The 12,542-nt window shown below is 48.3% G+C and overlaps 2 protein-coding genes across 2 annotated transcripts in view; both read right to left on the bottom strand.

Annotated features, from left to right (window-relative positions):
• cfap20 (cilia and flagella associated protein 20) overlaps positions 1–9,666 on the bottom strand; it is a 16,383-nt gene extending 6,717 nt beyond the window's left edge. The window contains exon 1 of the mRNA XM_048615162.1: positions 9,247–9,666. Coding sequence (XP_048471119.1) covers positions 9,247–9,363 — 117 coding nt within the window. The 5' untranslated portion in view covers positions 9,364–9,666. The remainder of the gene's footprint in view (positions 1–9,246) is intronic.
• Positions 9,390–12,542, bottom strand: part of LOC109925660 (NFX1-type zinc finger-containing protein 1-like) — a 68,797-nt gene continuing 65,644 nt past the window's right edge. The window contains exon 12 of the mRNA XM_048617633.1: positions 9,390–9,707. Coding sequence (XP_048473590.1) covers positions 9,390–9,707 — 318 coding nt within the window. The remainder of the gene's footprint in view (positions 9,708–12,542) is intronic.

Raw genomic sequence — 12,542 nt, 5'->3', positions numbered from 1 at the left:
GCAGGAAGGTGGGTGGGAGGAGGTGTATTCTAAGTAGCTGTGGGAGTCAGTGGGCTTGAAATGGATATCGGTTTCTAGGTGGTTGCCCGAGATGGAGACAGAGAGGTCCAGGAAGGAGAGAGAGGTATTAGCGATGGTCCAGGTGAACTTAAGGTTGGGGTGGAAGGTGTTGGTGAAGTGGATGAACTGTTCGAGCTCCTCGTGGGAGCACGTGGTGGCGCCGATACAGTCATCAATGTTACGGAGGAAGAGGTGGAGTTTAGGGCCGGTGTAGGTACGGAGAGGGATTGTTCCACGTAACCTACAAAGAGGCAGGCATAGCTTGGGCCCATGCAGGTACCCATGGCCATCCCCTTTGTCTGTCGGAAGTGGGAGGAATTGAAAGAGAAGTTGTTGAGGGTGAGGACGAGTTCGGCTAAACGGATGAGGGTGTCAGTGGAGGGGGATTGGTCGGGCCTGCGGGACAGGGAGAAGCGGAGGGCCTTTAGGCCATCTGTATAGGGAATGCAGGTGTATAGGGATTGGACGTCCATGGTAAAGATGAGGTGTTGGGGACCGGGGAATTGGAAGTTCTGGAGGAGGTGGAGGGCGTGGGTGGTGTCACGGACGTAGGTAGGGAGTTCCTGGACCAAGGGGGAGAAAACAGAGTCCAGATAGTTGGAGATAAGTTCGGTGGGGCAGGAGCAGGCGGAGACAATGGGTCGACCAGGGCATTCAGGTTTGTGGATTTTGGGAAGGAGATAGAAGCGAGCAGTGCGAGGTTGGGGAACGATGAGGTTGGAAGCTGTGGGTGGGAGGTCACCTGAAGTGATGAGGTTGTGGATGGTTTGGGAGATGATGGTTTGGTGCTCAGGGGTGGGGTCATGATCAAGGGGGCGGTAGGAGGTGGTGTCGGAGAGCTGGTGCCTGGCCTCGGCGATGTAGAGGTCAGTGCGCCATACTACAACTGCGCCTCCCTTGTCCGCCGGTTTTATGGTGAGGTTGGGATTGGAGCGGAGGGAGCAGAGGGCTGCACGTTCTGCGGGGGAGAGGTTGGAGTGGGTGAGAGGGGTGGAGAGGTTGAGGCGATTGATGTCTCGATGGCAGTTGGAGATGAAGAGATTGAGGGAGGGTTAGGGTTAGGGTTAGGGTTAGGGTTAGGGTTAGGGTCCAGGAGGAGGGGTTGTATTGGAGGTGGGAGAAGGGGTCAGTAGAGGGAGGGTTAGGTTCACGGTTAAAGAAGTAAGCGTGGAGGCGGAGGCGGCGGAAAAACTGCTCTATGTCTTTCTGTTAACGTTGCCCAATCCAAGTGCAAATTTAATTTTCTTAGGTCTCACAATGTAGTTACAGGCTGTGGCAGCTGGATGGCCTCGAGGAGCCAGATTTCAGTGATTCCAACCAGAATTACCTGCAGCAACAAGTGAAAATGGCTGCTGTAGTTGGTCACTAACAGCTTTCAGTAGCAGCTCCTGCCTAGCCCTCACTCACTAAGAACACTACCGGACCATCGCCTCTTGCTCAGCATCAAATTAAAGGTGGTGCCGTAAACTGGCCAATAGCACAAAGTGTTGCAATATCGGAAACAGTGCCAGCACAACACAGCTAGGCACCGTAGTCTTCAATAATTCAGAAACAGTTAGGGCCAAGATAAATTTCCAACCTCGTTTAGCAAAGGGATGGGAAGTGGGCATCATTAGCTATGCCACCGTTTATTGCCCAGAGGGCAGTTATGAATCACCATACTGCCGTGGATCTGGAGTTATGTAGGCCAGACTTTCAGTGATGCTGCTTGGCCTGCTGTGTTCATCCAGCCCTGCACCTTGTTGTCTCGGATTCTCCAGCATCTGCAGTTCCTACTATCTCTTTCAGTGTACCCGATGGTTTTACAACATTTGCCAGTCATTAGATAGTCACCATTAGACTAGGTTTTAATTTCATTTGTTTTTTTGGTTGACTTCAAACTCATGTCCCCATAACATTAGACAAATGTCCAGACAAATGTGAGGTGATGCATTTTGGAGGATCAAATTTAGCTCTGAATTATACTGTTGATGGCAGAACCCTTAGGAACATTAATATACAGACTGATCTGGGCTTGCGGGTCCACAGTTCCCTACAAGTGGCAACATAGGTGGCCAATGTGACATATGGCATGCTTGCCTTCATCAGCCGGGGCATGGAGCCCAACAGTTGGCAAAACATGTTGCAGCTGTATCAAACCCTTGTTAGGCTGCATTTGGAGTATTGTGTGCAGTTTTGGTCACCACATTTCCAGAAGGATGTGGAAGCTTTGGAGAGAGTACAGAGAAGGTTCACCACGATGTTGCCCAGTCTGGAGGGCATTGGCTATGAGGGAAGGCTAAAAAGGCTAGGATTGTTTTCACTGGAAAGATGGCGGCTGAGAGGAGACCTGATAGAGGCCTACAAAATTATGAGAGACGTAGATAGGATGGATAGTCAGAGGCTTTTTCCCCAGAGTTGAAGTTCCAATTACAAGGGGGCACAGGTTCAAGGTGAGAGGGGGAAAGTTTAAGGGAAATGTGCAGGGGAACATTTTCATGCAGAGTGGTAGGAGCAGTTTCGGGCGGCACGGTAGCACAGTGGTTAGCACTGCTGCCTCACAGCACCAGGGACCCAAGTTCGATTCCAGCCTCGGGGGACTGTCTGTATGGAGTTTGCGCATTCTCCCCGTGTCTGCATGGGTTTCCTCCGGTTTCCTCCCACAGTCCAAAGATATGCAGGTTAGGTGGATTGCCCATAGTGTTCTGGGATGTGTAGATTAGGTGGGTTATAGGGGTACGGGTCTGGGTGGGATGCTCCTAGGGTCAGTGTGGACTTGTTGGGCCGAAGGGCCTGTTTCCACACTGTAGGAATTCTCTGATTCTATGAGCTTGGAAATGTACTGCCAGAGGAGGTGGTGGAAGCAGACACATTGGTGACATTTCAGAGGCATCTGGAGTGGTTACACGAATAGGGACAGAATTGGGGATATGGACCGAATAAGGGCAGAAGGTTTGTTTTTTAGTTTAGTCAGTGCATAATGATCGGCACAGGCTTGGAGGGCCAAAGGGCCTGTTCCTGTGCCGTACTTCTCTTTTGTTCTTAGAAAGAGGTTCTGTTCTGACATGAAATTGGGAGGCAGAAATTAACGATTGAGTCTGGAACGCAGGAGAAACAAAAGCTACAAAATAAGCAGAAGAGTCTGGCAGTGGTCAGGGTATATACTTCAACACAAGGAGTTGACAAAGCAGACAAGCTGAAGGCACAAGCAGAAACACAGCAGTGTGATGTCATCCCTAACACAGAAGCAGGACTTAAAGAGGGACAGCAAAAGCAGCTACATTCCTAGTTACAGGGTTTTCAGATGAAATAGAGAGGGAGGGTAGCAGATTACAATTTTGATTTCCTTTGATCCTAATCCCATTACACTGCTGATCATCCAACCCCTCATTGCGAAGGCAATGTTAGCATTCATTTCGAGAAGGCTAGAATACAAGAGCAGGGATGTATTGCTGAGGCTGCATAAGGGTCTGGTCAGACTGCTTTTGGAATATTGTGAGCAGTTTTGGGTCCCATATCTATAGAACAGTGTGCTGGCGTTGGAGGGGGTCCAGAGGAGGTTTACAAGAGTTATCCTGGAAGGGCTTGTCATATTAGCAGCAGTTCAGCGCTCTGGGTGTGTACTCGATGGAGTTTAGAAGGATGAGGGGCTATCTGATTGAAACTTACAGAATACTGAGAGCCTGGAGAAGATATTTCCAGTAGTAGGAGAGACTAGGACCCAAGGGCACAGCCTCAGAGTGAAGGGACAACCCTTTGGAACTGAGATGAGAAGGAATTTCTTCAGCCAGACAGTGGTTAATCTGTTGAATTCATTGCTGCAGGAGTCGTGGAGGCCAAGTCATTGAGTGTATTTAAGGCAGAGATAGATAGGTTTTTGATTCAAAGGTTAAGGAGAGAAGCCAGGGAAATGGGTTTGAGAAGTTAATCAGACATGAACGAATGGCAGAGAAGACTCGATGGGCAGAATGGCCTAATTCTGGTCCTACATCTTATGGTCTCTCCTCCTAGCCCCAAGTTGACTGATGTTATAGATTAAAAAATTGAAAGAACTGTGGATGCTGGAAATCAGAAACAAAAACAGAAATCAGAGTATCCCTACAGTGTGGAAGCAGGCCATTTGGTCCACCAAGTCCACAACAACCCTCCAAAGAGCATCCCATCCAGATCCACCCCGCTACCCTAGCCTGCACATTCCTGGACACTATGGGCAATATAGCATAGCCAATCCACCTAACCTGCACATTTTTGGACTGTGGGAGGAAATCCATGCAACACGGGGAGAACGTGCAAACTCCACGCAGTCACCCGAGGGTGGAATTGAACCAGGGTCCCTGGTGCTGTGAGACACCCATGCTAACCACTGCGCCAGCATGCCACTCCACAGATGGAGGGAAGATCATTGATGAAGCAGCTGAAGATGGTTGGGCCTAGGACACTACCATGAGGAACTCCTGCAGAGATGTCCTGTAGCTGAGATGACTGAACTCCAACTAGTCCACACCGACCATGTTCCCAAACTAAATGAGTCCCACCTGCCTGCGTTTGGCCCATAACCCTCCAAACCTTTCCCATTCATGTACTTATCCAAACGTCTTTTAAACGTTATAACTGTATCTGCATCCACCACTTCCTCTGGCAGTTCATTCCACACACAAACCACTATGTGTAAAATATTGCCCATCATGTTCTTTTTAAATCTTCCTCCTTCCACCTTAAAAATATGCCCCCTAGTTTTGAACTCCCCCACCCTGGGGAAAAGACCCTTGCTATTCAACTTATCTATGCCCCTCGTGATTTTATAGACTTCTATAAGGTCGCTCCTCAAACTCCTACACTCCAGTGAAAAATGTCCCAGCCTATCCAGCCTATTTTTATAGCTCAAACCCTCCATTCTGAGCAACATCCTGGTAAACCTTTGCTGAACCCTCTCCAATTTAGTAATATCCTTCCTATAACAGGACAACCAGAACTGAGTAAGATAGTAGCACAGTAGGATGCTCCAGTCGGAACTCCTCTGTTCACCAGTCCCTTTAGCTCTTTTCTATCTTTTTTTTCTCTCCTCTTTGTGGTTTTCAATTTCCCGTGGTGGAACGAGCATGGGCTGAGTCCCACAGCAGAACGAGCACAGGTGGAATCGAGCGGACACGAGCTGGTCCCACGACGGAACCAGCACAGGCAGTGTGACCTTGTGCTCTGAGCCTACAGGCATGCTCCGTGAGCCCCAGAACACCGCGAGCAGTGAGCACTGGAGCAGCAAGCACTGGAGCAGCAAGCAGGCAGCAAGTCCTGGATGGAGACCAGTGTGAGGGGCCAATCTTGCCAGTTACCTAAGAGCAGCTGAGTGCCGGTATGGAGCGGAATGGGGCTTAGAGCGGAATGGGGCTTAGAGCGGAATGGACTGTTGGACTGAAATCTGGTGCAGGTGGTCAGACCATGTGTGGAGGCCCTGCGCTGAGCTGCTACACTGTAATGTCTTTTTAAATTTCCTACATTACTGTAATGTTAACCCTTTAATATTTTCCTATTTTTAAACTTACTTGTCAACTCTAAGTAATGCAACTGCTTTTATTCCTCTGCTGTACCCTAGTATTTGTACCCTAGTAGTCGCCATAAGAAGGCAGACATTGTAACAGCTTTTCACCGTACTCCTACAATGGAGTACACGTGACAATAAAGGATATCGTATTGTAACTGAGCACTGTACTCCAGAAGAGGCTTCACCAACGTCCTGTACAACCTCAACATGACTTCTAAACTCCTTTACTCAAAAGGTCTGAGCAACAAAGGCAAGTGCGCTAAATGCCTTTACCACCCTGTTTACCTGTGATGCAAATTACAAAGAATTATGTACCTGAACCCCTAGGTCTCACTGTTCTACAACACCACCCAGCACCTACCATTAATTGTTTTACCAAAATGCTACATCTCACATTTATCCAAATTAAACTCCATCTGCCATTCCTCAGCCCATTGACCCAATTGATCAAGATCTCTTTGTAATCTTAGATAACCTTCTTCACTATCCTATACACTAAATGAATGAAGAAATTTCTTTTCTCAGTCTTATATAATTGATGCTAATTCTGTGACAGTTTCCCCAACAAGGAGAAATAATCGTGCCAAACCCGTTCAGAATCTAACATGTCTCAATGACATCACCTGCCATTGTTCCAAACGCCAAAGAACACAAGTCCAGTCTCTCAGCCCTTCATCGCTGGTCATTGGATAAGGGGCTATCCAATCTAGTGAGTAATAAACTTAGATACATTACTTTTTGGTCTCTCTGTCCAAGTCATTAACATAGATTGTAAGTAGCAGTTCTTCAAGTACAGTCTGACAACTTGGAAATACCTCTCCATCCCAACTGTCTGCTTCCAGTGCAATAGCAACCCCTCTATCCAAGGCAAAATATCACTCTTCACTCCGGGTGTCCTTATCTTGTATATTAGCCATTGTCACAACTTATCCAATATCTTTTAGAAATCCAAATATATTAAATCATCTGGATCCACTTTATCTACCTCCTAGTTACATTCTTGAAAAATACAAACAATGTTCTGAAACTTGTTTCTGAAACACCATTTTCCTTTCACAAACATTTAAATTTGATCTATTAAACACTGACTTCCCAGCTCCTCGGATGCTGTCTGACCTGCTGTGCTTTTCCAGCTCCACATTTATTGACTCTAGCTTCCAGCATCTGCAGTCCTTACTGTCTCCAAGGTTTAGAGGGGTATGGGCCGAATGCTGGCAAATTGGACCAGTTCAGTTCAGGAAACGTGGTCAGCATGCACAATTTGGGCCAAAGGTTGTCCACCATTTCCACACTTGTATACCTCTATGACCTTATAATCACTTACAATAGTTTCTCTTCCTGACCTGCCTCATTACCCTGGTTCTGAAGAAGAGTCAGTGGACCTGAAACATTAACTCTGATTTGTCTCCACAAATGCCACCAGACCTGCTGAGATTTTCCTGCAATTTCTGTTTTTATCTTGTTACCCCCCCGCTAGTATCTATCCTTGCTTGCCCCCCTGTAATTCTCATCTCCATTACATTATATTTCTAAATTAGTTTTAATTCTTGGCCATCACTGAGAAGGCAGGAATCTTGTTGCCCAATGCTAGTTGCCCTTGTTGAGTCCTGAAGAAGGGTAATACCCAAAACATTGATTGCTCCTTTACTCCAGATGCTGCCTGGCTTGCTGTGTTCTTCCAGCCTCCTGTTTGTCTACCTTGGATTCCAGCATCTGCAGTATTTTTTTTGTCTTTAACCTAGTTGCCCTTGAACTGATTAGCACTCTAAGCCATTTCTGAAGAGTCACTCACATTGATGAGGGTCTGAAGACACATGTAGGTCAGACCAGGTAAAAGCAGCAGATTTCTATCCCTAAAGGACATTGATGAACCAGACGGGTTTTTACAATAATTGACAAGTGGCTTTCAGACTGACTTTTAATTCCAGATCTTTAGTACATTCAAACTTCACAATTTTCCATGAATGGATTCAAACCCAAGACCTCAGAACATCAGCTGAAGGTTCTGGTTTAATATAGAGTTATAGAACACAGAAACAGACCCTTCGGTCCAACCAGCCCATGCCAAACATAATTCCAAACTAAACTAGTCCCACCTACCTGGTCCTGGCCCATATCTCTCCAAACCTTTCCTGTTCGTGTATTTATCCAAATGTCTGTTAAACGTTGTAATTGTACCCACATCCACCAATTCCTCAAGGCGTTCATTCCACATGCCAACCACCCTCTGTGTAAAAAATTTTCCTTATGTCTTTTTTCAAATCTCTCTCCTCTCATCTTAAAACTGTGCCCCCTGGTCTTGAAATTCCCCATTTTAGGGAAAAGACAATGACTATCAACTCTTTGTATATCTCTCATTATTTTATAACCTTCTATTAGGTCACCTCTCAACCTCCTACACTCCTGTGAAAAAAGTCCCAGCCAATCCAGCTTTTCCTTATAACACAAACCTTCCATACCTGGCAACATCCTGGTAAATCTCTTCTGAACACTCTCCAGCTTAATAATATCCCCTTGCCTGGAGCCACAGTGTTAGTTCCACACATATGCTGTCAGCACTTGATTCTACTGTGCCATCAGCTCTCTAAACTCTTCTGCTGTCACTGAATAAGGGAAGTTTCTTCTTGTGGAAAAATCTAGAACAGTTTAACAATCAGGGGTTGCCTGAAATTGAGACAGAATCAAGAACATTATTTCCCACCTATCCCTCAATCTTTGGCACTCTTCCCGAAAAAGGTGGTGGACACAGTTTTTGGACAATTTTTAAGATAGCGGTAGATAAAGGGTGTTGAAAGGTTACTGAGGGCAACCAGGAATGTGGATTTTGTGATTACAATCAGATCGGATTAATCTTATCGAATAGCAGAGTCAGCTGGTGGGACATAGAACTGCAGATTCTGCAGACCCACAACAAACAAAAGCAGAAATTACTGGAGAAACGCAGCAGGTTTTGTGATATCTGAGGAGAAGAAACGGAGCTAATATTTCGAGACAACAAGGTGCAGGGCTGGATGAACACAGCAGGCCAAGCAGCATCATAGGAGCAGAGAGGCTGCGATAGGGTCTAACATTTCGAGTCTGGTGACCCTTCTTCAGAACTCTCAGCAGCTCGGAAAAGTGCTATTTATGTTGATGACATGCTGGGGGGGGGGGGCATGGAGAGGGCAAATAGGTGAAGGAGGTCAGAGAGAAAAAGATGGAGAGGCAAAGGCATTGTTGATGGCAAGGCAGGGAAAGAAAGAAGGGAGATGGGTGAGAATGGAGACTATGGATGGGTGAGAATGGGTTGGCTGTGCTGAAAGCTCCCCATTGTATGGCAGGACCAGGGCTGTGGAGTGCATAAGGGACTTGGAAAGAATGAGGGTGTTCACACTCTGACATGGTTAAACTCCACGTAGAGTCCTGGAGGTTGCCAGGTCCCCAGGCGGAACATGATATCTTGCTCCTCGGGGATTGATGTTTCTGTTGGCTTGTTGTTGCTGGGACATCCACGCCATGATCGTGGAGAGTGGCGGATTAGGCTCGAAGGGCCCAATGGCCCTTCCCCCCCTCCTGCTCCTATCTTCTATGTTTCCAGCCCCTATTTGAGCAGAAACCTCCAAGTGACAAGTCTGCGAAGGGGGGGGGGTTACTGCGCGGCCCGAAGCCTGAGGCCTAGTCCCCGTCACCCCCTCCGGGTAAAGGCTAAGGTCCTTCCTCACCTTCTTGTCCCAGATCTGCAGGGGTTTGCTGCCGATACTGTAGAGGATCGAGAGGAATCCGCTCTGGAACGTGTTCTTGAACATCTCTGAGCGGCGCCGGACCCGGGGCCCTAGCAACGTCCGGGTGCAACCCGCCGCCTCCCGACAAAGGTTCCGGGGGTGTGAGAGGGGAAAGCGGAAAGCTCCGCCCGCGCAGGCGCTGCTAACCCGCCGGCTCCGACCTTTCTCAAGAACCAAGGAGGGGGATGGGGAGGGGAAAGAGGGGAGTATCCCAGGAATCTCTGATCGGAACCGGGGACAGGGGATGGGTCGGGGTTGCGGGCCCGCTCCTTGTATTTGGTGTAGCGGAGCCGACGGCCGCTGCAGCCCCGGTTACTAAGGCCCGTTGCTATGACAACTCCCCTCCTCCCCGCTCGGCCTCTTGTTGTCTATTTGGATCCGCCGTTACTATGGTTTCTGGGCCAACCGCGATTGGTCAGACCGCGGCCTTTTCACACCTATTGGTGCACGGGTCAACTAGAGCACCGAGCTGATTGTACAGACACGGCAACGACTTATTTGCATGCAGGTCGCCTATTGGTTCCTGCTGCGGGAATTACCGGCAACCATTGACCATTCGGTGGGTAGATCCCTGACCCACGTGGGACCCCGAGATGGTGATTGGCTCGTCTACCATGGAGTCCCACCTCCAGCCCCTTGATTTGCATACAACCCGCCAAATCCACCACGTGGAGCTGGTGCAATGTCCAGGGCGTTTGCAGGGGCAGTGGTCACACGTGAATCGGATAATCCTCGGCGGGAATGTCCATTTATTTATACCGTAACATAGAACACTTCTCAGCGATTTAAATAAAAAGAAAGAACTGACACAAACAAAAACAGAAATTGCTGGAACAGCACGGTGGCTCAGTGGTTGTTTCACAGCACCAGAAACCCGGGTTCGATTCCACCCTCGGGTGACTGCGTGTTTCTCGTCCAGGTGCCCTGGATTCCTCCCACAGTACAAAGATGTGCAAATTAGGTGGATTGGCCATGCTAAACTGCCCATAGTGTTCAGGGGTGTGTAGATTGGGTGGGTGTGGTTAATGGGTCTGGGTGGCATACTGAGGGTCGGTGTGGACTTGTTGGGCCAAAGGGCCTGCTTCCACACTATAGGGATTCTATGACTGAACCATAGGGGTCACTTCGTCAAGGTCAGAAATCACACGACATCAGGTTATTGTCCAACAGGATTATTTTTCGGAGTCTTACTCCTTCTTCAGGTGTTTGTGAGAGAGGTAGTATCAGACACAGAATTTATAAGTAAAACATCAAAGAATCCCTCTCTCATACACATGTGAATCTATGGGGTGAATTTGTATTTGCAGATACATTCCATTTTGTTCAAAAAGCACACAATTTATAGACAATGTGGCATTTTATAAATTCCTATTTCAGAAATAAAGCCAGTTTGACTCCAAACCAAAACACAAACAGATTCTAAACAAGGCCTCACACCTAACAACAGTGTGGAGCTGGAGAAACACAGCAGGCCAGGCAGCATCAGAGCAGAAAAGCTAACGTTTCCAGTCAGGACCCTTCTTCAGAAACAGGGGAGGGGCAAGGGAGTGCTGAAATAAATAGAGGAGGGGTGGGGGTGGGGAAGGTAGGTGGGATGGTGATAGGTGAGTGCAGGTAGGCAGTGGTGGGGATTGGTCAGTGCGGTGGGAGGAGTGGATCAGTGGGAGAGAAGACAGACAGGTCAAGGAGGCGGGGATGACAGGGAGGGTTGATCATGGGATGAGGCCAGGGTTGGGAAGATTTTGAAATTAGTGAAGTCCACATTGAGACCATTGGGTTGTAGGCTCCCAAGGCAGAATATGAGGTGCTACTCCTCCAGTTTCCGGGTGGCGTCATTGTGACACTGGAGGAGGACCAGGATGGACATGTCGCCCAGGGAGTGGGAGGGGGAGTTGAAGTGGTTCACGACTGAAAGGTGTTGTTTGTCGCCTCCTCTACATCGGTGAGACCAAGTGGAGGCTCAGAGACTGCTTTGTAGTGCACCTGCGCTCTGTTCGCGACAAACGACAACACCGTCGTCTTATATGAAAAGATAATATATATTTCATATATATTATATATTTCATCAGAATAAATTCAAGAATGCCATATTTCAAAAAATCACAACAACTTATATTACAGGAGAAAACAGTGCTGATGCTGTTGCCATGGAGAAGGTACTGGAACTACAATGAAGAATTTTGGCAGTCTTGTGTTTGTCCTGCTGGTTGCAAGATAAAAATAATCTTCAACAGCTTAGCTCTCTCTTCAGCAATATTCAAGCAAGATATTTAAACACAAGTTGCCTTTAACAATCAGAGACAACAAGGTGCAGAGCTGGATGAACACAGCAGGCCAAGCAGCATCATAGGAGCAGGAAGGCTGACGTTTCAGGCCTAGACCCTTCTTCAGAGGTGGGGGAGGGGAAGGGGGTACTGAAATAAATAGGGAGAGACGGGGAGATGGATAGAGGAGAAGATAGGTGGAGAGGAAACAGACAGGTCGAAGAGGCGGGGATGGAGCCAGTAAAGGTGAGTGTAGGTGGGGAGTTAGGGAGGGGATAGGTCAGTCCAGGGAGGACGGACAGGTCAAGGGGGCGGGATGAGGTTAGTAGGTAGGAGATGGGGGTGTGGCTTGAGGTGGGAGGAGGGGATAGGTGGGAGGAAGAACAGGTTAGGGAGGCGGGGACGAGCTGGGCTGGTTTTGGGATGCAGTAGGGGGAGGGGAGATTTTGAAGCTTGTGAAATCCACATTGATACCATTGGGCTGCAGGGTTCCCAAGCGGAATATGAGTTGCTGTTCCTGCAACCTTCGGGTGACATCATTGTGGCACTGCAAGAGGTCCAGGATGGACATGTCGTCTGAGGAATGGGAGGGGGAGTTGAAATGGTTCGCGATTGGGAGGTGCAGTTGTTTATTGCGAACCGAGCGTAGGTGTTCTGCAAAGCGGTCCCCAAGCCTCCGCTTGGTTTCCCCAATGTAGAGGAGGCCGCAACGGGTACAGCACATGCAGTATACCACATTGGCAGATGTGCAGGTGAACATCTGCTTGATGTGGATAGTCTTCTTGGGTCCTGGGATGGGAGTGAGGGAGGAGGTGTGGGGACAGGTGTAGCACTTCCTGCGGTTGCAGGGAAAAGTGCCGGGTGTGGTGGGGCTGGAGGGGAGTGTGAAGCGGACAAGGGAGTCACGGAGAGAGTGGTCCCTCCGGAAAGCAGATAAGG

The sequence above is a fragment of the Rhincodon typus genome, chromosome 2 (genome assembly GCF_021869965.1).
Source record: "Rhincodon typus isolate 14 chromosome 2, sRhiTyp1.1, whole genome shotgun sequence".
Taxonomy (NCBI): domain Eukaryota; kingdom Metazoa; phylum Chordata; class Chondrichthyes; order Orectolobiformes; family Rhincodontidae; genus Rhincodon; species Rhincodon typus.
Note: the sequence above shows the minus strand (reverse complement) of the source record. Positions and strands in the feature narration are given on the sequence as shown.